At 40.8% G+C, this 26567-nt stretch overlaps 1 protein-coding gene across 2 annotated transcripts in view; it reads right to left on the bottom strand.

Annotated features, from left to right (window-relative positions):
- Positions 1-7290: 7290 nt before the first annotated feature.
- SNTB1 (syntrophin beta 1) overlaps positions 7291-26567 on the bottom strand; it is a 285077-nt gene continuing 265800 nt past the window's right edge. The window contains exons 5-7 of one of the 2 annotated variants that reach the window (XM_055287139.2): positions 17032-17228; positions 12326-12516; positions 7291-9487 (exon numbers count right to left, since the gene is read on the bottom strand). In XM_055287139.2, coding sequence (XP_055143114.1) covers positions 9395-9487; positions 12326-12516; positions 17032-17228 — 481 coding nt within the window. In that variant the 3' untranslated portion in view covers positions 7291-9394. Of the gene's footprint in view, positions 9488-12325; positions 12517-17031; positions 17229-22392; positions 22630-26567 lie in introns of those variants that run through there. The other variant, XM_063643529.1, reaches the window with a different exon arrangement.

Below are 26567 nucleotides of genomic sequence, written 5' to 3' on the forward strand. Positions count from 1 at the left end.
ATGCCATGAGCTGGAACCTAGGCCTTGAGGTTACTGGAACCTAGGCCTTGAGGACCTTATAGCTTCTCTTTTGCTTTGTAGAACCTTGTCCTGCATATAAGGGAGACACATAAGAGAACTGGTCTAGCCTATTAGAAGGTGAGAGGCCATATGGAAGAGAACAGAGGTTCCCTGACAGCCACACCAGCTGCCAGGCATGTGAGGCATTTGGGATCTTCCAGCCTAGTGCATGCTCCAGACAAATACGGCCACATGAGTGAGCCCAGGCAAAACCAGTAAAGAGCTGCCCAGCCAACCCTCAGAATAATGAGAAATAATATGTTGCAGTGTTCTAAGCCACTAGATTGTGAGGTAGCTTGTTGTACATAAACATTAGCTTCCACTCACATCCAAAAATTCATTGAGAGGCCAAGTGCAAGAAAGAAAGTTTCAGAAACTTCATTTTTTAAGGCCTTAGTTTGAAGGCCGTAGTTGAAGATAAATGAAATTGCTTACTTTTTGGACTGCGTTTCCCTTTTTCATGAGACCCAGAAAACTTGCAGAGGAAGAAGTTCCTTACTCTCTTGTGCGGCTGAGAATTAGGAAGCAGGGGAGCTACAATTCATTAATGAAGCATTATTCTTAGTGTTTCCTGGAATTGCCTTTGAGTTCTTGGGAGTAAATAGGCTTTATTCATCCAAAGAATTATACAGGAAAGTTGCTGAAAATATCACTGGCTTTGTTTCTTGAGAAGAACAACGTTTTCTTTCAACATTCCGAGGCCCTGGTCCAAGCCAAGGCAGAATCACAGCCATGAGGCCAAGCATGAGAGCAAGAGCGTCTCCACCTCTGAGATCAGAGTCAGCAGGAGGGGCTTTGTCCATGGGATGCCTTTTCCTGACCACGCTGCCAACAGGCAATGGATGGTCTGATTGTGTGTCAGTTTCCTATCCTGCCTCTTGTCCCTGTAGGGCTTTCTTATTTTTCACTGTCTCCCACCTCTGCCCAGCTCTCCTTGCTGTGACACTGTCTGAGCAATGTTCCCTCTATGGACTCTTACACTCTTCCAAGAAAAAGCCTCATTTAGGTACAAGGAAAAAAATAATAGAGAATAAAAGGCCAAAAGAGAGGTTCCTGCGGCTTTTCTGTTATCATTCAAATGTGATTCCATACTCTCCTTGGACATGGTTTAGTCATTTTAATGAGGTATTAGACTTGCTTCCCCCAGTGAAATCAAATTTAGTGTAATTTAGAGGACTCTAGGTGACATGATAATTGATTTCTGGTCACACATTCAAATAGTTCTATTATTCAGGATTTTATAGACAGGTTAAATATATTATTCACCATATCAGAACATTAGCCATAAAAAAAGAACCTTTTTTAAAAGGGAATTTTGAAATGCACATTTAAGAAGTTCATGTAATCTAGAAGGGTATTAAGGTCATACCCATCATCCCTAGTCCCATTTCTCAGCAGTAACTGATAGTAAGAGGCTTTTTAAAATTTTTTAAATGTATCCTTCCAGACATTTTAATACATGTACAAGCATATTATATGTGTCCATTGTTTCTCAACTAATCAGGCCCAAACACCCCTTCTATAAGCAGTACTTTTAATGTCTCCTTTGCTGTCACATGGTGGAATTCATAAGTAATGGTCTTAGGCCAAGTTTCCTAGAAAACAAAATCTGAGGCAAGGATTTGTGCTGATGCTTTATTTGGGAGACATGGAGGTGATGAAAAAAAGGGGGGAAAAAGGCAGGGAAGGCAGGAAAGCAAGGCAAGGTGACATTAGTACTTCATGAGGCCCGGAGAGACACAGCCAACCACTGAGTAGGCATCTTCTCAGTCACATGGGATGTCTCTCAGGGTAGAGGGTGTACAGAGAAACCAGGCCTCACATAAGTACATAGAGGAAGAAGAGGCCGGGTGCGGTGGCTCACACCTGTAATCTCATCACTTTGGGAGGCCAAGGGAGGCAGATCACTTGAGGTCAGGAGTTCGAGACCAGCCTGGCCAACATGGTGAAACCTCGTGTCTATTAAAAAAACACACACAAAAAAATTAGGTGGGGGTGGTGGCATGTGCCTGTAATCCCAGCTATTTGGGAGGCTGAGCAGGAGAATAGCTTCAACCCAAGAGGTGGAAGGGTGCAGTGAGCTGAGATTGCACCACTGCACTCCAGCCTGGGTGACAGAGTGAGACTATGGTCTCAAAAAAAAAACAAAGAGGAAGAAGAGGATTATTTATTTGCTCTGCTCCTCCTTGTTACTGACTCCTGTTTGGCCCCACAAAGATTTAAATCCCCTATAGTTCTGCCTTGCTCAGGTTATTACCCAGCAGCTGCTCTGGAATCCAGCTCCTGTGCCCACAGTGTGCTGTTGATCCAAGTCTGGAATTGATGATAGAACTCAAAAATTAAAGTATGTGTCTCCTCTGCCTGGCTGCCTGACAGCCACCAAACAGAGATGGGAGGGGAGGCAACATTTCCAGGCAAGCAACTGGTTGGCTCTAAGTGGCTAAACACTTAGGTGAAGCAGATCCAGCTATGGTGGTGCCTAAGGTTGGGTAAACAGCTGGAAGTTTAGGAGACACCATGATGGCACTGAAGGAACCTGAGGATATACCTAGGAATTGTCCTATACAGTAATCTAACCTATACATACTTAGGCTTTTAAAAATTGCTATCTCTTAACCATAAGGTAAAATTTTTGGAAAACCAAAGTAATTATAATAAAACAGTATGCATTTCAATATGGAGATGCTGGAGTACGACTACACTAAAAGACAAAATGAAGTAGTCACATGTTTGACTTTTACACCAATTAGCCATGACTGAAGTGGTACTGAGTTAGTTGTTTGTAACTCAAGTACCACACAGACTTGTTTTTGTAAAATGTTAATACCTTTTGATAATGCCCTGAGCAAAACGAAACACAATCTTTCTTTCATATACATGGTAGTTGCATATCTAGAAAAGTCAGAATATATTGAATCTGTCAAAATGTTTTCATATTTAAAAAGTAGTCAAGGTCTAGGCTCGGATTATCAAACAGGTTTTTCACCAACACAAATAACCCAGGACACTCAAAAATTGTGTGGGAAATGGTTCCATTGGATGTAGGGCTGTTATCAGTATTATATCTACCAACTCTGGGTCTTGTTCATTAAATGCCAATAATGTGCCCCCTTCCCCCAATTATTGTGACAACCAAACAGCATTACCACAGATTTCCAAAATGCCTCCATGGGGTGTGTGGAGGGTGTAGTTTGACTCTTCTGGAGAACCATTTAAAACAAACAAACAAACAAAAAATGGGAGATATGCACCTCGCAGAGCTTGCACTTAGAGATTTTGTCCATATTAGCACTTAAAGATCGACCATTCTTTGTAACAGTTGCAGAATATTCAAGCTATCTCTGTGCCAGGATTTATTTAGCTAGTGATGGTCACACTGACTTTTTCAATGGTCTTGCTGCAAGCAACGCCGCAGAGATGATCTTTAGACATTAGCCTTTGTGCACTCATACAGTTATATCTCTAGAATAAATTCCCACAAGTCAAAAGGTACATGTATTTTTAAATTTGTATGGATATTGCCAAATTGCTCTCTCAATTATTGCCAGATATCTGACCACTAAGTATTGTAGAAGGTTTTAATCTTGGTAACTGTAGTTTTTTAAAGATGAAAATGAAGAACTTTAAATGCCCTATTGAAAGCCATTTTCAGACCATTTTACATTACTTAGTAGCTTCCAGCCTTGACTTGTCTTTTTATATAGGATATTCACGTGGACAGGAAATTGGACTTCCAATATTTTCTAGGGTAGAACCAGGGTCATGACTGAAAGTTAGGCAGACAGAAATTTGTTTTGTTTTGTTTTAAAGATGGAGTCTCGCTATTTTATCCAGGCTGGTCTCGAACTCTTGAACTCCTGGCCTCAAGTGATCCTCTGACCTTAGCCTCCCAAAGCATTGGGATTATAGGCGTGAGCCACCACATCCAGCCAGAAGTTTTGGCTCTAACAATGTAAGAACTTTTAAACATCTCTAACCCATCCAGCAATGGAATGACCTGCCTGGGGAGATGAGGTAATTCCCTCTCATATCTGGAAATTTTCAATTTCAGGCTAGATGAATAATTTCAAGGGATGTTCAGGAAGAGATTCCTGAGTTTTATGGAATATTATACAAGGTCAGTGTTTCCAAAGATGTAGTACCTGGGCCATGGTGTATGTGTGGGATGACTTTAAGTGGTACAAACTTTAAAAAGTTTTAATTGGTTTATATTCAAAAAGTTTTAATTGATTTATATTCATTTTTATATGTATATACAATGTTGCTATATTACTAGCAAATCATATACCCTGTTAGTACTGTTGAAATAAAATAAAGCTTTTTACGGCTGGGCGCAGTGGCTCACAACTGTAATCCCAGCACTTTGGGAGGCAGAGGCAGGTGGATCACTTGAGGTCAGGAGTTCGAGACCAGCCTGCCCAACATGGTGAAACCTTATCTCTACTAACAATTACAAAAATTAGCCAGGCCTGGTGGCGGGCGCCTGTAATCCCAGCTACTTGGGAGGCTGAGGCAGGAGAATACCTTGAACCTGGGAGGTGGAGGTTGCAGTGAGCTGAGATCATGCCACTGCACTCTAGCCTGGGTGACAAAGTGAGACTACGTCTCAAAAAAAAAAAAAAAAAAAAAAAAACAAAGAAAGCTTTTTACAGTTCAGATCTTCTGGAAACATCAGAGAAAGACTGTCCTTGCCATCCACACTACAGCAAAACTTTGGGACCTTGAACTTTGGGTTCATGGTCTTGCAACTGAGAAGGGTCCCACCACACTTTTGGAACTGTGCACCCATTGGAACCCCTAAGAGACCATCAAGCTTCAGGTGATCATGCAACAAAGGCTCCAGCCAGTTCCAAGGTGAAGACATTACCCCTGGCCATCAAGAAACTACCCTACCTCCACTAGATAGAGCAGCGCGAGAGTTCCGTGATCCCCAATAGGTAGAGACTACGCCTCAAGTCAGCATGAAGCAGTTACAGAAAAAAAGACCATCGGTCCCTCTGCCTCCCGTAAAGATTTATGAGGATCACATCTCTAAGTGGAGAGATGAGGCAGGAAAATAGAGTCTGGAGCAGGGAACATAAGGCCGAGTCACACTTCAGCTATAACAGGAAATAGCCTCTCCATAGGGCGTACACCGAGTAAATGACTTTGTAACTTTACTTCATCCTCTTCATTTACATAGGGCGTACCCCAAGTAGAGGGTATTTAAACTCACAAAAATTCTGTAACAGGGCCTTTGACCGGCTATGCTCAGGCCCACACTTGGAGTGTACTTTCGTTTTCAATAAAACCCTTCATTCCTTCAAAAGATAAATAAATAAATAATAAACTTTGGGCTAAAATATGGTTGATAGCCTCTAAGATCTCTTCAAAATTGTGATTGTATAGTTCTGAATTTAATCTTAATATTACTAAAGTTTCAACTAGTAAAAAGACTTTGAAACCCCAGTCCATGACATTTATTACAAGCAATTTAAACAAAACCAAATTCTAGTACAACAGAGAATTTGTGTATTTGGAGCTTGGTGTATGTATCAAATCCCATGAAAAATGAGTTAAAAATGAGAGCCCTAAGTCCTAGGTGAAGACCCATCCTGCAACTATATTCAACTTAATAATTTGGGGACAATATTAATATTCTAGGGATCTGTTAAACTTTGCTGCAATGGGGAAAAAAAAAAAACAAAAACTTTTTTTTTTTTTTTTTTCCGAGATGGAGTCTTGCTCTTGTCACCCAGGCTGGAGTGCAATGGCATGATCTTGGCTCACTGCAACCTCCGCTTCCTGAGTTCAAGCGATTCTCCTGCCTCAGCCTCCTGAGTAGCTGGGATTACAGGCACCTACCACCAGGCCCGGCTATCTTTTGCATTTTTAGGAGAGACAGGGTTTCGTCATGTTGGCCAGGCTGGTCTCGAACTCCTGACCTCAGGTGATCTGCCCGCCTCGGCCTCCCAAAGTCCTGGGATTACAGGCGCGAGCCACTGTGCCCGGCCAAACCCGTATATTTTTAAATGAATTCAGAAAAGCAAAAATAAGTGAATACACAAACATGTTGCTGGTGGCATCCCGTTTATCCATCAGCACTTCGTGGAAGAGAATGGTAAGACTTGCCTTCCTACTCCCATGCTCTTCTATGAGTATTGTAAAACCACTGTCCAGTTCACCCTATTATATATTTAAAATATAATATAAACTTCTGCACTGGAAATCAGAGGTGAATATTTATTTAATTCATATATAAATTTTACATAATATTCATGGTGCTATAAATATAGGCACATTTTTTAAAAGTCCAGATACATCCAGAAATTACCCCCTACTCTAGCCTACTCCAATCCCCTCAAGATGGAATATCTAACGTGTTTGGAAAACAGGGCCCAGATAGGCCCTGCCCATTAATTTTAAAACTTTCTGACCATCAAGACCACTCTTTCCTGCTTCAACCAAGCAGAGTCAACAAGGATCATGTGTTTTCAGGGTTTTAATTGCGCTAGTTGATGAATTAAGTAAATGTCTCTGCCTGTGTAGTTTGTAATAGGTTTATGGTTTGGTTTCTCCTACTTAGTTCAAGTCAGAGAAAGAAAAACCAGTATCTATATTCCTATTGGCCTTCTTTAAATCCCTATGAGATGGCTTAAAAGGATGTCACTGCACCAGAGGACTCACTTAACCACATCTACCGACAAACAGGCAACTTCCCATAAAGTACAGATTAAAACATCATTCATTTATATTGGTTTTCATTTGGGGACAAACATTGTAAATTTAATAATTCATGGGACTGAGCACAGAGCAAATTGGACAAAAACAAATTCCTCAAAGTGACTCGGTTGATTCATTGACTGTACCCAAACATGATCCAGACTTATGAGTTTGTGTCATACATACCAGCACACATCAGACAAGATTAAAATCTACAGTGTAAAGTCATTGTAACTTGAATTCAAAATAAGAAAGAAATGAGTATTGGAAGTTGATTCATTAGAGCCTCTCTATTATGATACATTTTAACTTGGGGGGAAAAATGATTCATATACACAATTATCTTAGTCAAATTTTCTATTTCTTGCTAATAACATTTTAATTTACTCCAGAAAATGCATTAATTTTATTCAAATATATTTTCCTAAAATATAAATAATTAAATTAAATTTTTATAAATGTAGAGAATGTAGTTTCCATTGACCCCCACACAGATATTAATCAGCCCAAAATTTAAGTGATAAATCATATTTGTAATTATGATCATTTTAATTTGTCTATAAATATATAATAGAATCTTGACAACTTAATTATGAGCAGTTAACTCATACTTCATGTAGAACCGAGCACCTTAGATTACATATTGTTGAATTTAACTATTGGCATTAATATATGTATTTTAATATGTTATTTACAATACACAATTATAATTCTCTTGTATAACAACATTCCAGTGATTTTGAAAATATGTAGTGAAAGAGTGCAATATAATTTACAAATGCATCAAAGCTTTTCTATGGTATTCAAGCTGGGACTTGACTTTTCAGCATTTGAAAATAGAAATGAACAAAAAGTCAATATCCTAAAGCTGTGTTTTCTAAAGCATTAAAAAAAAAACCAAAAAAAAAACAAAAAAAAACCACTAGCTTCACAAGATGCTCCATTAGAAAGGAGTCCCGTAGGTAAGTGTGAGGAATGGCTCACCAGATTTCCCCTTGCAGAACCACAATGAACTTTAAAATCTTCAAGGAGGCAATCGTGAAATCTGTTTAACATTTTTCAGCTCAGTATTTAGTAAAGCGTGTTAACAAATCCCTGTCTCCCCCTAGCAAAACACCACTCAGTCAAGCCCCTTGGAACTAGCGTCATATGATATATTCTTTGGGGAAATGCTGATTTAAAATAAAACTTTGCAATTCAATAAACAAATATGTCTGGGTGAGTAAAATCGTGTTCCTTTAACACGGTTTCACTTTTTGAAGCTCTTTGCATGGGTATTTGTTAACATATGATTCTTTAAAAACACACAGGTCTAACAATAGATGTCTGTCTGTGTAAACTACAGGAAAAGTGTTAGAAATCTTTATAGAGATCCTAGAGCTCATTTTCAAGGTTTGAGAAAAGTGACTTCAAAATCAATAGGTGTTATTTTTAGTGAATTTGTTTTGAGAGATAAAAGCAAAAGCATTAAATCAGTAACGTGCTATATAATGTCTGAAAATATTCCTGTAGAAAAATATCAGGTCGTTATATTATTTCCCTGGAATTCTGAAAGAACGGCAGATACTATCAATAGATTTGATTATAGCACTCAGTCTATATGTAAAACCCAGCATTATCCAGATTTAAATGAGGCCGCTCTATTACTTGCTTGAAAATGCATGCATACAAGCACAGGCAAAAACAAGGGTCAATAAGTTGCTTAGTATTTCCACTGAAAACCATGAAATGGGGATAATTAGTTAACTCCAACAATGTGAGTTGTTTTATGTGTATATCAGATGACAATATTTTCTGAAAAAATACCCATAATTCACTCTCTATAAATAAAGCTGTAATTCTTGGCTATAAGACAGCAGACGTTGGTGTGAGTATAGTCCCAGAATTAATCATCCTTTGTGCATACAACTCTTTAGCAAAGCTTATCAATTTAAGCAGTCTACTTTGGCTCAGATTCTACTAGCTTACAGCTCAGATCAGTATCTGATGCTTTATTTAATTCCTACTCAGTATATGCTAATGGAGACACTTTGGAATCATTCTACACCATTGAAAGATAATTCATTTTTTGTAAAGTAACAGCTGCTTCATACTTAAATGAAAGGTGGGTTTCTATTTGAAATATTTTTTCTTTTCCTACAAGGGAAAGTCAACTCAGCAAGAATTAGGAAATAAATCACAATAAGAAAAGGGATCACTGTTACTGGGGATAGGGGGCTAGGAGGAGTAGGTAAAAATGGCCATTTCTCAACTATTCGGCCCTTGTGTACCTGGTGAACAAGCTGCCTAGGAACTGGGATGATTAAGATCTGCACATGCTGTTCTAATGGACATGTCCTTGGTTGTCATTATTTCAAAGCTATGCTGTGCTTTTCCCATCACCTCACCTCTTTAACCTTGTACTGTTCTAGAAAGTTTTACTCTGATATTTCTCATGGTACTTTCGCAGGGTATCCCTTGTAGTTGCTGAAACTGATAGAAGAGTCTGGGACAGTTACATATGACTCTTGAGAGCTAAAGCTGACTGTAGCACGCTACATCTGGTGCGCTGCTCACTACAGATGGTGTCTGACGTCACGTTCTCTGGTGGCATTGCAGCCCTTCTTTTCTCAAAGGCAAGTTGCCTCTGTCTTCAGGCCACCAAGCCCAGTCTTGTAATCTTAGCTGACAGGAAGGAATGAATGATGAAAACAATTGGCTTGGGGCAGGAATGAAGGTCCAGTTGCTGAAATTTAAAAAGAAGAGAGCATGAACGATTTTACATTAATGCTTGATGTAGATGAGTGATTTGCACATCAAACGAATCTATATGCACTTTCTTCTTTTAAGTGTTGACTGGAGCAATTATGCTCTAAAATCATTGCCCCTCAATGAGATAAAGGAACAACTCTTTGAACTTATTCCTTACATCTCATATATCTTTTTTCCAAAATAGTTCCTGTGAAATTCAGATATACCAATACCATAAATATTGATGTTGCCCTTCTTGACTGTCTAAGCCATTTATTTTCGGTACCACAATATGATATTTATTCATGTTGGATTTGATACAGTATGAAGCAGTACTAAATTTCACATCTGAAGATTAGGTTTGAATCCTGGTTCTGATGCTTTTTAGACGTACAATCTTGGATAAGTCTCTTAAAATTCTTCTTAGTCCTACTAATTCACAGAGTCATTAGAGTATTAAAGGAGCTACTATATGTGAAACTTCCTCGTAAACTGTAAAACACAGAACCCATGCTAAGCAGCTGTGTTGTCACCATCCTCTAGTCTTGAACTGTTTAAGCACGTATGCCACATCTCTGGGAAGGCACCATCTGAAGTCTTATGCTTCTTGATGTGTTCCTTGAGAACCTGGCATATGCAAGACTTACAGTCTGAGCAGCAGAGTCCTTCAGAAGTTGAATTTTATCACCTGACCTAATTTAGGGAAATTGGGAGAGTTGTTCTCAATGCTCTTCTGCTGTCCCCACTTTTGTTCTGATGATGACACTGTTGGAGAATCAGAACAACCCAAGCATATTATAGCTACCAAAGTTAAGGTGGTACTCATTATGAGCCAGGTACTGTGCTAAATATCTTCCATCCACTATCTTATTTAATTCTCTTTCACAGCGTCCCGATGAGGAAGCTATTGTTATTATCTCCATTTTTTTATATAGGGAAACTAAGATTCAGGGAAGTTATGAAACTTTCTGAAATACAGATCTTACAGTAAATAAACTGTGGACTCAAATGCAAGTCTGTCTAATGCCAGAGCCAGGGCTTAACGACAACATTCTATGTCACTAACACAGAAGGAAACTTTTGAAAGGGACATTAAAGATTAGCTACTTCAATCCGTGTATTTTATGGATGGGGAGACTGAGATAGAAAGAAATGAAAGGACTTCCCCAAGAGAGTTGGTGAGTTTGTTGCAGACTCAGAAAGAGAACCCGGGTCTTGACCCTCAGTTTATTGCATTTCTTACAGCTCATCTCTGCTCCCTTCCCCCTCCACACTGGGAAGGTCTGTGGCCCACTTCCAGGATTGCTTAAACAGACATACGGGGTAGAGGAGAAGGAGGCTGTGTCTGAATTTGAGCTCGTCAACTAAATGTAGTGGCAGTAAACATCAGTTCTTCCTAAATCTTCCAAGTCAGGCTGTAATTACAGGCAGAAAGGCTGAAATTTAGACATAAGTGATTTGCCTCATGGGCAAAAATAGCCTTGAATTTTTAAGCCAAGGATAAAGCAGGAGACTGATTCTTGTTCTTTTCCACTTTGCTAGAGAGTAGTCACCTTTAGGAAAAAGTACACGATGGGTGATTGATAGAGCAGCAACTGAATTAGAAATATTCTTAGTAAAATGGACTTTCAAGTCACTACTTTATTTCCAAGTGGGTGCCTCACACTGAACCTACTGATTGAAACATACAAACAAACAAACATTCGATAAAGATTCTGTAGATCCGTTTTAAAAGTTAGAAAAATGCTTGGCTAGAAATAACTCTCAGAAAGTGAATGTCAGCAAACCATGTGTCAGCCACAAGGAATGGCCTCCATCGTGGCTGCCTGTGGCACTCATGGCAAGAAATCTGGTACTGTCTTGGTGCCAGAAGTATGGCATCATTTAGAAGAGCGGGGCTGCAATTTTGAGAGATAAAAAGTCCCTAGGGTCTGTTAAGTGTGTTCTGCCCTTTCCTTCCTGAAAGCCAACAAATTCATTGAGTAACCCAGTGGCCAGGGAGGACCTAAACAGAGATTAGTCATTACAAAATCAAAGTCCTCTTTGAAGTTCTACATTTGACAGCTTAAATGAGATGCTATGTTTTCCTGAAATGCCAAGGATGACACTTGCTAGAGAGCATAAGAATGTGCAATTCTCACCCTTCTGTGCAAGTGAAGTCATATACTTTTTCATTATGGCAGGCAGAAACCATCTCAGGAAATCATGAATTTCAACACATGGACTACTTGCATTGAGATGAGACATATGTTACTTTAACGGATAAATTTGCTAATTTTATTGCATATTGTTTGATGTCAGCTCCATGCTTCTGTGCCCTCCTCTGGACCTCTCTCCACTCCAGTGGAGTTGATCAGTTTCTTTTCATTTTCCTGCTGCCCTCTTGCTCTGCTCCTCACCTGGCCCCTCCTGTCTCTTTGCTCTCTGTCTTCTCCTCGGAGACTTCCCTGACAGTAGGGACCATGTATTTTACTTCGCTGCATCCCTAATGTCTAGTACAATGCCAAGGTTATATGAGACGCTTGATACTTTTTAAAACTGCAGAGTATGTTTTTTAAGCTGGTGAGACCCTATTTGATAAGAATTTAATCTAACTTTGTAAAGGATTCTTTCCTTTGACTCAAATATTTATGTAGTCTTCTAATGGAAAATGAGACTGAAGAATAGAACTTCGAAATAATTGAACCTAATCACCGTTTTTCAAGGATCAAATAAAACATGGCTTGCAAGTACATCGTTAGCAGTCAAATGCCAAATAAGAGTAGGCAGCATTATGTTGCGTAATGAAATATGAATATATGAAATTACACTGTCTAAAGAAAAGTACACTTACAATCTCTCCATCTTTGCCTCCAAAATCTAAATACAGCATCCTGATTCCATCATCTGAAGACATTTTGAGCTTTTCATAAGGAGACTGTATGATGGTCTTGGGAAAGGCACCCTCCTGTGGTTCAGTGGTAATAGAAAATCCATTCTCATAATGTATGGTCAAACGGCACTCCTGGTTTTTGTAGGTGCAAGCTGAGAGGGAAAGAGAGAGAAAAAGAGACAAGTATGAACCATGGCGATCAATCCATTTTCTCAATCACTCACTTCATGCCTCCTCAGTCTCAGCAATCAGCTACAAATTTCTTACTAAAATAAAAATATAGTCATTGTTCATGAAAATATTCTCCTTTGGATTTATTTTGATGTTGTAATTTTAAGAGCCCCATAGAACTAAGGAAAAATAATGGAAAGAAATTCCTTTTTCTATGATCTACTGAATGTTATCTGGGTTCTAGTCCCTATCTAGCCATCTAACAACACACAGGTCTATAGGTGTACTTGCCTTCCAACGGCCCTGAGGGCCTTGTCTCAAGACAGAAAAAACAGAACTTTGATTTAAATAAGGCCAGTGGGCACACTGGCTCACACCTGTAATCCCAGCTTTGGGAGGCCGAGGTGGGCAGATCACTTGAGGTCAGGAGTTCGAGACCAGCCTGGCCAATATGGTGCAACCCCATCTCTACTAAAAATACAAATATTAGCCAGACGTGGTGGTGTGTGCCTGTAGTCCCAGCTACTCTGGAGGCTGAGGCAGGAGAATGGCTTGAACTTGGGAGGCAGAGGTTGCAGTGAGTCGAGATTGCTCCACTGTACTCCAGCCTGGGCGACAGAGCAAGACTCTGTCTCAAAAAAAAAATTTTTTTTAAAATAAAGAAAGCCACCTTTGAATCACCAACCTATCATCAACACACACACACACACACACACACACACACACACACACACAATTATATCTACCACCTGGTGAAAGAAGACAGCATACACCCATGACATTATCAAAGTTAACTAATGTAAATACATAAGTCAGGAATGAGTAGTTTAAAAATAGTCTAATTTTTAATAGTCTAACAAATCTCTTTTTAGAAATTGAGAGGGGTGCTCTTTTAATTTCGCTGATGATCTTGGATCCTGGAAAAGCTGCTGTTGCTGACAGACCTCAGATGGCATCTTCCATGAAGAACACCCCGAGTGTGGCATCCAGGAATCTCAGGGGTGGTATCCACATGGTGCCCTCCAATCCAAAGAAACAAAGCAAAAACCTCTTGAGCAGGTGCGATGCCAGCTTTTATCTGGGATTCTCACTATGTTTAGGAAAAGAGTCCTGCTCTTTAAGCTTATGAGCTGGGCAAGGGGACTGCCACAGCATCCTAATTCCTATTTAGGAAGACTTGTGAATGTTTAAAACTGTTGATCAAAGAGTTCTGAAAAAGGTTATTCAGGATCAGATTAGATTTTTTGCTTCACAAAACACCACATTTAACAGACCCTGACAAGTAAATTGGCTCAGGTTTTGATCTACATCTAAAAGTTATGTAGGGAAACCAGGACACTCACTGCTGGGGGTGGGGCTTGGAGGCATAAGAGTGAGGGCTTTATTGATTTAGAACTTGCTGTACATCATCATTTGCTCCACTCAGCTTTATAAACCACACACTTCTGAAGCCGGAACACAGCCCAATATTATAGGTGGAAAAAGGAAAGCTCAGAGAGGTGAACACATCACTACCCAGGTTGTTCGGCTTTCAAAATTCAAGTTCTTTCCACTCTATCCTGTGTCCCTTCTCATGCTCTGGCACTCAGGACAAGGAGGGATGTGGGGAGGGAGCTGGGCACAGAGTCACTCAGCTTTCCTACCTCATGAATAATGACAGTAGGCGGGGAGGCCTCCAAAGTTTCGGGGAAGAAATAGAGATTTCTATTGCTCACAGAATGCGGTGGCTTTTAATCGAAGCTCTGATTAAAACATATGCCCCTTCTCCAGACTGACTTGCAGATATCTTTCGACTTGTAACTAGGGCTGATCTTTTCCTCTAACAGGTCTGTAACTCCTTCTGGGCACAGTCCCTGAATCCTGCCCTCCGCCAGCCATCCCATTCAAGGATGTCTAAGGACAGTAGCATAGAGATTGTGCTGATAGCACTGCCTCCCCGTCTTGACCCCTCCGTTTTTTTTTTTTTTTTGAGACAGGTCTACGCTATGTTACCCAGGTTGGTCTCAAACTCGGGGCTCAAAGGATCCTTCCGCCTCAGCCTCCTGAGTAGCTGGGGTTACAGGCGTGTGTCCCGTGACTGACGTCATTTTGATACTCTTCATTTCTACGACCCGCACACTATGTGGGTGAATGGGCTGTACAAATGGTGTTCTTTTCCCCAATGTTTAAACAAATGTTAAAACTATACCATCAGATATTCTGAATTAACTGATTGTGATTACTTTTAACTCTAGTTGACTTCAAATGGTATTTGTGGAGTACCTGACCTTGAATACTCTGGTTGACCTCAAATGGTATTTGGGATATTTGTGATCCCATTCTACATAGGATGGAATCAGTTATCTGAAGATGTTCTCAATCTATACAGAATAAATTGAACACATTATCAAGTTAATTGAAGCTCTGATTAAAACATAGGCCTCTTTCCCCAACTCTCTGCAGGCATCTTTCAAATTATAACCGGATCACACTTTGGGTAATTTCCATACTTTCTTCTCCACCACCCAGCTAGCTCACTTCACAGAATTATTTGCTATTCTCCACTGATTAGTCTATCAATAGCCCCAGTGTTTTCTTGTCAAAGCAGAGTTCAGCTTATTAGAGAAAGATTTTACAAAATTTGTAGAATGTAAATTAAGCCAAATGCCTTTGAGCATCTTCATTCTTTCCTACAGCACTCCCCAGATGGTTGCACAGGGTCTGAACTTCTCTGTTATTACACATGTAACCTTAGTAAACTTAGTATTCAGGTGGCTCAAGCTTCTTCCAACTCTCAAGTTCAAAACTTTTTTTTTTTTTTTGCCATTCAGAGTAGGCTTCAAAAATAAAAGCTTCCAAGATACTCCTACAAGGCTTCAACAATGATGGGAAACATTAGAGGACACTAGTTTCAAGATAGTTACAAAAAGGCACTGATCATCTTGGATATGTTGCAGTAGAAGTTCTGCAAAACATCTCATTTTTCAAGGTTACATAAATAGAGGAAATTTGGAAAAACCCTACTACATGTTAACATGTGCCACATCTTTCAGAATACTCCTGGGTGGAACCGGACGTGGTGGCTCATGCCTGTAATCCCAGCACTTTGGGAGGCCGAGGTGGGTGGATCATTTGAGGTCAGGAGTTTGAGACCAGCGTGACCAACATGGTGAAACCCCATCTCTACTAAAAATACAAAAATTAGCCGGGCATGGTGGCAGGCATCTGTAATCCCAGCAACTCAGGAGGCTGAGGCAGGAGAATTGCTTGAATCTGGGAGGTAGAGGTCGCAGTGAGATCATGCCATTGCACTCCAGCCCAGGTGACAAGAGCAAAACACTGTCTCAAAAAAAAAAAAAAAAAAACTTTGTTTTTCAAAGTATGAAACTACTGACACATTAAATGACTGGCATATAGCAGGTCCTTAATACATACTGTACTATAGAAGGGTTCTTCCTTCTACACACATCTCCCATTTCTACCACCGACTTGCCCTTTCTAAGAGCTCTGTGTGAATGTGGCCTGTGCTCACTCAGCACTTCCATTCTGCCTCTGCCTCTTCATTCACACCAGGGCAGGGGCACCGGTCACCCTTCGCAGAACTGTCCCTTTGCTCTGCTTATCCCCAGCTCAATGCCTTTGGCTCCTGCTCTTTTTTACTGCCCTGGGTCTCTATTTGATATAGTTTGGATGTTTTATCCCCTCCAAATCTCATGTTGAAATGTAATTCACAGTATGGAGGTGGGGCTTGGTGGAAGGTGTTTGGGTCTTCGGGGCGGATCCTTAATGAATAGCTTGGTTCCCTCCTCCTTTCGGTAATGAGTGAGCCCTTGCTTTGAATTCACGAGAGACCTGATTGTTTAAAATAGTGTGGCACTTTCCTCTCCTCTCTATCTCTCTCCCCTCTCCTATTGCCATGTGATATGCCAGTTCCCATTTGCCTTCCATCATGATTGGAAGCTTCCTGAGGCCCTCACCAGAAGCAGATGCCAGGACCATGCTTCCTGTACAGTCTGCAGAACTGGGAGCCAAAGTAAACCTCTCTTCTTTATAAATTCCTCAGCCTCAGGCATTTCTTCATAGCAGGCCAAAAAGACTCACACACCTGTTTTCTGATCAATTCTATTAACTGCCTAATATATTTCCAATAATTTTATTCTGTGATAGATTACTCAGAATCAGTTTCTGTTGTTTGTAACCAAGAACACTACTCATTCATGTCTCAAAATTCATTCCTTCAGGAAGCCACCCAGAGGTTACAGGTAGGAAATCTGTAACTGACTATCCAACTTACCAACTTTTCTTGAATGAAGATAGGATAAGTCTTTTTATTATCAAAGCCTTAGGTTACATTTTAGTAGGGTATAGAGCTCCTTAATTTAGAAGAATTTAAATTTGCTTCTAGAATTTTAACTATCCCCAGAGACCAGTGATGAAAACTACTTTAAGGCCCCGGTGGAGTAGAGGGTTCATCTTCCCGTAACAGTGTGTCCTTGGTAGCCCACTGCAGTACTCACCAGTGCTGATTTCAGCAATGAGTTCAGCAGAATTGTGGCAACCCTGTACTATGCTCCTTGTCCAGTGGGAGAGGTCCCTGCTGGTCTCTGCTCTGAAGAGGTGTGTTTCAATCCCTTGCCTGGTACCAGTTCGCGTTGCAAAGGACAGATCCACACCAGCCTGGGGTGATCCCTTTCCTGGACCTGAATGGACCAGCCTGGAGAGAGAGACAGAGAATGACAGAGAGAGAGAGATCATCAAAATGGAGACTAGTTTATTCACCTGGCATATCACCTTGTATAAGACCCAAATTGGTGATCTGCTCTCATTTTTCTGGTCTGGAATCAAAGGGCTCCACTATACCCTGCTCTTCTGCCATCTCCTCTCCAATGAGGTTAAGATAGCACCTAAGAGCTGGGCATCTGGACGAATATGCAAGGGAGTTCAATAACATGACTTTAATTTGTGCAAATTCAACTATAAGAAAAATAAATAAATAAATGTGACAGAGAAAAGAATTTAAATACAGTGTAAAATTCTCTCCAGTATTCATTTCCTGAGCATCTATATGTCCCAGCACAAGCATGAAATAAGACTGAGAATCTATTATTTCCTGGGTTAGGCTTCATTCCCCTGTGTATCTTGTAGTTTGAACATCTGGCTGCATTGAATGTACTTCTGGGTGTGGAATTTTTCATGCACGTATCCCCTAAATGCAAACAAACAAGCTGGAACTCAGTTGAAGCAATAGCTAGTGGTGTATCTGATAAAGCTCAAGGAAGAACCGTCAATGCTGGACATCTTGAGAAGTGGTATGGAACTGCACTTTAGGGGAGATTTTCAAGAGAGATTTTTACCACACAAGATTTTCACACTGACTTTTGAACTTACACTCAGCATAAAATGTGACTTCCATAGTAAATATTTTCTGAAAGGCCAGACTTGAAAGAGGAAGAATCAAAGCGCTCTGAGGGCCACCTTTGGAGCAGGGGCTAGGTCTTACTTCTCATTCATTGCTTTTAAACACTGGGATCTTTCATGTCTCTCCTACTCCTCGATATCTCAATCTCCTTTTGGGAGAGACTTTTATATCAACCATTTGCAGGGTAGCATAAGTCTAATTTAGTAAATGTGACTTCTCTCTAGGGTATTTGCAATTTCAATCTTACCTTTTAATCCAGAAAGCAACACTTTACAATTTGCTAGAGAAATGCCAGGTGTCTAACCACATGGTGGATACAAGAGTTATTTTCTTAGGCAAAAGGCTTGTTATCCCTAGATTAAAATTGCACAGAGGAAATACAAAAGCTTATGTTCTCTTATAAACCTAAATACTGTAGGAACAAAATTATCAGTAGAATAAAGCATATTATTATCTGTTGAATTTCTGGCAACAAGCTTGTTGTATAACTTGGAGGAGCTTTCTTTAACTTACAAAGTTAAAATTAGGCAGGAGGGGTGGTTTGCAATGCCAACTCTAAGAAAAAGGGTATTTGAAAAGCCTTTAGGTTGGAAGAGTCATTAAAGATAGGAAGGCCAGGCACAGTGCCTCACACCTGTAATCCCAGCACTTTGGGAGGCTGAGGCGGGCAGATCACCTGAGGTCAGGAGTTTGAGACCAACCTGGCCAACATGGGGAAACCCCGTCTCTATTGAAAATACAAAAATTAGCCCGGCATGGTGGCATGCACCTGTAGTCCCAGCTACTCGGGAGGCTGAAGCAGGAGAATGGCCTGAATCTGGGAGGCAGAGATTGCAGTGAGCTGAGATTGCACCACTGCACTCCAGCCTGGGCAACAGTGTGAGACTCTGTCTTTAAAAAAAAAAAAAAAAAAAAAGATATGGAAGTTCCGTGAATCTTATTGAGAGTAGAGTCTAGGACTATGTGAAGGGAAATGACTGCTGGCATGGGTGCCCACACATGGGGATTTAACATGTAGAGATTAAGCCCAATTCATTCAGGAGGGAGGAGGGCATTTTGTAATAAGTGAGCAAGAGTCTCTGAGAAGCTGCTAGAGGATTCAAATGCAAGTGAGGCTAAAGAAAACAGAAAGCATTTCTCTGAAGGCTAGCATAGGCTTTAAAGGGATTGAGGATAAGGTAAAAATTCATTAAGAAAATGTATCTACAAGGAGCAAGAATGTATATTGTGTTTTCTTATTTGCTCAAAAGTGTTTGTGTTTCAAAAAAAGTTTTTAGACTTGAAAGTGTTTAAGCTTTAATTGCTTTAAGAAATTAAATAGCTTGGCCAGGCGCGGTGGCTCACTCCTGTAATCCCAGCACTTTGGGAGGCCGAGGTGGATGTATCAAGAGGTCAGGAGTTCAAGACCAGCCTGGCCAAGATGGTGAAACCCCGTCTCTACTAAAAATACAAAAATTGTCTGGGCATGGTAGCACGTACCTGTAGTCCCAGCTACTTGGGAGGCTGAGGCAGAAAACTGTTTGAACCTGGGAGGCAGAGGTTTCAGTGAGCCAAGATTGCGCCACCGCACTCCAGACTGGGTGACACAGAAAGACTCCATCTCAAAAAAATAAAAAAAGAAATTAAATAGCTCATGCGAGGTGCCATGGTGTAATGGTGAGCACTCTGTACTCTGAATCCAGAAATTAAATAGCTCACCCTGCCTTTTTAAAATTTTAACATCTGTATCAGTTGAGCACAGCTGGCAGGCTGCATGTTAAACTGAAAAAGGACATGGTTTGGGAGTCATACAAAGCTGTATTAGAGCCGTATTTTGTCTGACATTTGTTAAACTTTTTAAGAATCACTACTTCTTAAAAAGTAAGGTCGTGACCACCCTGGCTAACACAGTGAGACTCTATCTCTATTAAAAATGCAAAAAATTAGCTGGGCGTAGTGGCATGTACCTGTAATCCCAGCTACTTGGGAGGCTGAGGCAGGAGAATTGCTTGAACCCGGGAGGCAGAGGTTGCAGTGAGCGGAGATCGCTCCACTGCACTTCAGCCTGGGAGACAGAGTGAGACTCCATTTCAAAAAAAAAAAAAAAAAAGGTTGTTTGTGTTGTGAAGATTAAATAACCAATGCTCTGTACCTATCACAGAAACTAGCATACGGTTTGTGCTCCATTCTTACCCCTACTCTTAGTTTCCTCATTTTAAAAATATAATACCTACCCCATAGGATTAGGATTAAATATAGTAAAATATACAGAGCACTTTGTTCAGTATTTAGTACGTTATAGTCAGCGTTCAATAAAAATTGGTTCCCTTCTTCCTTCCCTGGCTGAACGTGCTCTCATTTTCCATACCCTAAATTTCCATCCAGAGGACATCAACTCTCATGATCCAGAGCCAGCATAAATATATTATAGAGGCAGAAGCAAAGTGAGAAAAAGATACGCCACTCTCATGGAGAATCCTAGGAGTTTCTGTGAATTTCCTACCAATATTTATTTTTCTCCAGAGAGACTATAAAATTGAAGTAAATAATAACTGGGAAAATGCAATTTGTTAGAAAATCCACATTTGGTAGCTCAGGGTATGAGGAATGGAATTACTAAGAGAAAGGAACCAGGTCTAAGAAAACCTGGAACCAAGCTGACCAATACCCTGAACAGGGAGAGCTTGATGGGGAAGTCCAGTGTGTTCGAGAAGTAATAATGAAGAAGGCTTTATTTGTTTAGACGGATTCTTGCTCTGTCACCCAGGCTGGAGTGCCGTGGTGTGATCTCAGCTCACTGCAACCTCCACCTCCTAGGTTCAAGCGATTCTCTGTCTCAGCCTCCCGAGTAGCGGGGATTACAGGTATGCACCACCACACCCTGCTAATTTTTGTATTTTTAGTAGAGATGGGGTTTTGCCATGTTGGCCAGGCTGGTCTTGAACTCCTGCCTGCCTTGGCCTCCCAAAGTGCTGGGATTACAGGCATGAGCTGCTGCACCCAGCCAAAGGAAGCTTTTAAAGCAGCAGTGCCAATTTTTTGGCACCAGGGACTGGTTTCCCCACCTTTCGGAATGAGGTGGGGAATTGGGGATTGGTGGGAGATGGAGCAGGGGATGGTTTTGGGATGATTCAAGTGCATTACATTTATTGTGCACTTTATTGCTATTATTATTACATTGTAATATATAATGAAATAATTATACAACTCACCATAATGTAGAATCAGTGGGAGCCCTGTGCTTGTTTTACTGCAACTAGATGGTCCTGTCTGGGGGTGATGGGAGACAGTGACAGATCACCAGGCATTAGATTCTCATAAGGAGCAATAGAGTTAGAACTCTTGCGAGAATCTAATGCTGCTGCTGATCTGACAGGAGGCAGAACTTAGGCAGTAATGTGAACAATGGGGAGTGCTGTAAATACAGATGAAGCTTTGCTTGCTAGCTGCTCACCTCCTGCTGTGCAGTCCTGTTCCTAACAGGCCACAGACGGCTACAGGTCCATGGCTTGGGTCTTAGGGACTCCTGTTTTACAGGAAGGACTGTTGGTGTTCTGTATTATTCATCTCATCATAAATTCTCATTGATTAATAAAAAGAGAGAAGAGGAAAATTGATTTTTCAACTAACCAAGTGTATATTCTCTAATATTTATATTAAAGAACCTTGATTTGCCATTTGAGGAACAGCAGACATGTTGAATTATGTGTCCTTTTGGATATGCCGATATTGGCTTAATGAAACATACAGTACTGTATGTAAACTCTGAGATAAAGCAAATTGTCTTTTCACTACCTATTGGGTATGCTGTAATAAAAGGATACTTTTCCCAGATAAAACTCAAGTGAAATACATCAGCTATCTGCTGTATCCATGTGTGTGCATGTCCTCTGGATGCAGTATTACACACCTTGAAATTATAAGTACTATGTGTAAATGTGGGAAAATGCATCTATATTATGGAAAAGCTCTGTAAATGTAACTCAAGGATGTTAAAGAAAAGCTTGAAAACAAAACCATTAAAATGTAGAGCAATTTTATGGCTGATTTTATTTAGTCTTTTAAAGAAATTCTTAAAATTTTCTCTAAGACGCTAGACAGGGTGGCTCAAACATGTAATCTCAGCACTTTGAGAGGATGAGGCGGGTGGTCACGTGAAGTTAGGAGTTTGAGACCAGCCTGACTAATATGGCGAAACCCCATCTCTACTAAAAATATAAAACTTAACCGGTTGTGGTGGCACGTGCCTGTAGTCCCAGCTACTCGGGAGGCTGAGGCAGGAGAATCGCTTGAACCCGGGAGGCAGAGGTTGCAGTGAGTTGAGATTGCACTACTGGACTCCAGCCTGGGGAACACAGCGATACTCCGTCTCAAAAAAAAAAAAAAAATTCTATAAGAAACATATACATCAAGTCCTTAAATATTTTCATTCCATTCAACATCATTTTATTATAACATTAGTGAGAAAAGAAATCGATTCCCGGGGAGGTCCACTGCCTGTGTGGAGTTGGCACGTTCTCCCCATGAGTGCCTGGGTTTTCTCTGGGATCTCCAGTTTCCTCCTGCATCCCAAAGATGTTCCCGTTCGGTGACATGGCGTGTCTACATGGTCCTGGGGTGAGTGTGAATGTGGGTGTGAGCGTCTGTCCAGGGTTGGTTCCCGCTTTGTGCCGTAAGCTGCTGGGACAGGCTCCGTCTGGCCACCCTTGACCCTGAACTGGAATAAGTGAGTTGGAAAATGAGTGAAGAAATGCATACAAATTAGTATTAAAAAACATGACATCTACAATAATCATCCAGATGTAGGACAATGAGCGCTTGTTGAAAGCGCTCAGCGAGCCTGCTTCATTTGTGATTGGTTTTGACCTGCGTGGTGGGCGGGGGGTGCTCCTTACAGTTTTCACTCGGCAAACATTAATTCTTTAATGAAACCACCACCACTACGACTGCTGTCACTGAGTCACCAAAAATTGGGTAAATAATTATTTTACTTGTTTTTATTCATCTTTCTTAAATGCATGAGAAACTCACATTTATTTCATTGTTTAATATTAGAAGTGTTTCGAGTCTAACACCCAATGCCCGCAGGCTATAGCTATGGAGGAGCCCTTCTCAGAATAAAGTTAACTGATCCACGTGGGATGAAACCTACACCTGTGTCCTCATTAATCCCTTACACTGACACACTGGCCTCCAGCAAAGGAGACAGCAGAGATGCTGAGACCTGCCAGTTGAAGGTATGGGATCTTTTTGGACTCAGGGGTACTCTCAGAGGTCACAGAGAAGCTTCTTGCTTTGTTCAAGTCCTTTCTCCCTTCCTTACAAAAGAACACCGAAAATCACTCACTCATTCATTCATTCATTCATTCAGTCAATCTATAAATAAAGAGTTCTTCATTCACCAAGTGATATACTCAACAAATATTTATGGAGCACTGTTATGGACTGAATTGTGTCCTCATAAGATTCATATGTTGTAGCCCAATATGACAGTATTTGGAAATGAAGTGGCTACCTTGCCCGGGGTATATCCCCGCCAGGAATATCCGGGGTTGTCCCACGCCAGGAAAATTTAGAACACGGACATACACTAGGAGTTTAGGAGTGGAGGTTTAATAGGTAGAAGAGAAAAGGAAACAGCTTCCTCTGTAGAGAAAGGAGTCTCCGAGCAGAAAGGACCGGCTGGCAGCCAATGCGCTGAATTTTATAGTCCGGTTTGAGAAGGCGGTGTGTGATTTAGACACGACTCACAGACTGGTTCCATCAGGTATGACTTTTACCTACTGCAGGGAAGGGCTGCTTGCCCTACCCTAATCTTCTTATGCAAATGGACTTTCCAGTTGATCTGTGCCATCTCGTCTGCTTCTTGCTGTACACGTGGCTGGCAGAGAAGGGAAGATGGAGCTGCCATCTTGGAAATGTCTAGTCCGTAGTTCCTGCCGGCATTCACCCCTGAAAGCTCCCAGCTTTCTTGTTTATGTCAGCAGTTCAACTTACAGGCTGCTCTTTGTTAGAAAATGATTTGCGGCTGCTTTTCATTAAAAAGAACAGCCTTACTGAGGACTCCCGTGCCCTTGTTATCTGCCTAAATAATTCCTTCTTAAACCCTATAGCAATAGGACCTACAAAGAGGTAATAAAGGTTAAGTGAGGGGGTCCTAAGAGTGGGGCATTAATCCAATGGAACCGTGTTCTTATAAGAAGAGGAAGAGAAGCCAAAAATCTCTCCCCCTCCCTTGCACTCACAGAGGAAAGACCATGTGAGGACACAGAAAGAGGGCAGCCATCTGCAAGCCAGGAAGACAGTCCTCACCAGAAACCAATCCTGACAGCACTGTGATCTTGGACTTCCAGCCTCCAGAACTGTGAGAACTAAGTCTGTTGTTGGCGCCACCCAGTCTATGGTATTTTGTTATGGCCCCTCTAGCAGACTAATAAGCACCTACTCTACACAAACCCAAGTCTAGGTACAGTGTGAACAGAACGGGCATGGATTAAGCCTCAAGGAGACACAGTTTAAAAGGAGAAATACTGTCTCCCCTCCTAATTCCCATGGCCTCTTTACTCCAAGTTGAGCTCCAGTTTTGGGGAGACTCATTGCTGGATTATGGAAGAGAGTCAGAACCAGCTTCTGGTAGATGACAAGCAAAGAATATGAGCCAGGTAGGGTGGATGGGTGGAGAATTATTCCTCCTCACTGGAGCAACCCGATCATTATAAAGATCTTCCTCCAGAGAGGGAATCTGAACTTTCAGGAAAAGCAATTCTTTAAAAATGGAGATCAGTGATTACGGCATAAAGACAAAGAAGGAATCCCACGTTTATCAACATATTTGTTATTTCATCCCTATCAAGGTGTTGGAAATAATAGATTTCACTTATTCTTTATGTCATTCCCAACGAATTGCTTCTGATTATCAACAATAATAAGTTGGGGATGAAACATAGGAATGTGGACATTCATCACTATACTACCTTATACTGACTGAACAGACAGCTGATTGCTGTACATATTATGGCATTGCAAAGATAAGTCAAGGCCATCGGACAAGATAAGATTAAGATCCTTTCTTTTTTGTTATGTGAGCCGGCAGGGCAATAGGAGTAGCGTCTCCAGAAAGAAATAGAGAAAACTAGTGGAATAATTCAGTTTATAAATGCTCTGTGAAATCTTTCTCTTGAGATTAATTTGCATTGGCATATTACCAACTCCCAGCCAACAAATAATATTGGATATACAATGTTGGATACTGTCTATCTAACAGCCTGCTTACTGATCATCTCCACTCTGATGGCTCACAGGCATGTTAGACTCCAGATAAGCTACAGTCATATTGCATAAGGCCTTTAAGATCGTAAGAACCAAATACTTGAGTTCTAAGTTAAGTAACACCAGGATCCCCAAAGGGCCATGTCCACAGCAAAGGAGAGGAAGTTTATACTGGGAGTCAAAACAGTATTCAAAAGAAATAGTCATTTAGATTGGAAATTGAGGGTCTATATACAGAAAAGTTTCCTAACAATGCCAAAGACAACATGAGTTTGTCTGGAAAAGAGAAGATTTTGTGTGAGGAATGGAAAAGGGGAAAGGGTAAGCATAAATGTTTGCACTATCTGTGGAAGTGTTCAAGCATGGGTTAGTTATTGACTTCCCCAGGGATGTTATTCTCCCCTCAAAAGCCCATGTTTTCATCAAAGCCATCTCTGGACCTTGGCTAATCTAGGAGAGAAAACCATACTTGGAGCAGATGTCTTGCTTCTTGGAAGCCAAGATGAAATAAGTGCCCTTCCAGCAAGTCTGAGGTTGCCTAAGCTGGCAGCCAACAGAGGTTCTTGGGTGCTTACTCTGTAGGGGTTGTTGCTTACGTATCAAAGTTGACAGCTCCTGGGTAAGAAGACAGATGTTGGGGAAAATAAACTTCTGTTGACAGCAAAGTGATCTACTGGAGCTCAAGACCATTTGCTATCTGATCTCCTCTTTGATCTCTTTCTGGAGATAGGCATCCCTCCTCTGGATTCCCACATATCATTATCAATCCATTTACCTTACTGTTTCATAATCACCACCTGATCTCCCTTACTAGACCTTGCTGTCTTTCAGGTAGGAGCCTGGTCTCCTCTCTCTTTAACTCCCTGGAATCTAGCACATGGTAGGTGTTCAATAAATGTTGGCTGGGTAACTGCATGAATACATGTTTTTCAAAAGGTTTTTAACATGTGAATTCAGTTTTGCAAAGGAAAGTATACACATACACAAACACACAACACAACACAATTCTGAAATATTCTGACATTCAGGGCCAGTGAAATGGCCTCCTAATGTGCTCTTTATTTGTAGATCATACTTGGAAACACATTACTGTAGCCAGATTCTGGGAACTAAGTACCAAGTAAATGTCAGCTGGACATTAAGATTTCACAAATTGTCATTTGGACATTTGAAAAGGTAAGGCTAACATCTGTCTGCCTGGCTTTTTCCTATTCTGCCAGGAACAGCCTTTTTACATTTCTTCCAAGATTCTTCCCAAAGATCTGTCCTGATCTGCAGTCTCGGGGGGACTCTGAAATAGCTATTATTTATGTTTCAATTATTTTACATTTTAAGGTATGTGTGTATCCTTAAAAAGATAACCATCTGTCTCTTATCCGTGGCAAG

Source organism: Symphalangus syndactylus, chromosome 7 (genome assembly GCF_028878055.3).
Source record: "Symphalangus syndactylus isolate Jambi chromosome 7, NHGRI_mSymSyn1-v2.1_pri, whole genome shotgun sequence".
In the NCBI taxonomy this organism is placed as follows: Eukaryota; Metazoa; Chordata; class Mammalia; order Primates; family Hylobatidae; genus Symphalangus; species Symphalangus syndactylus.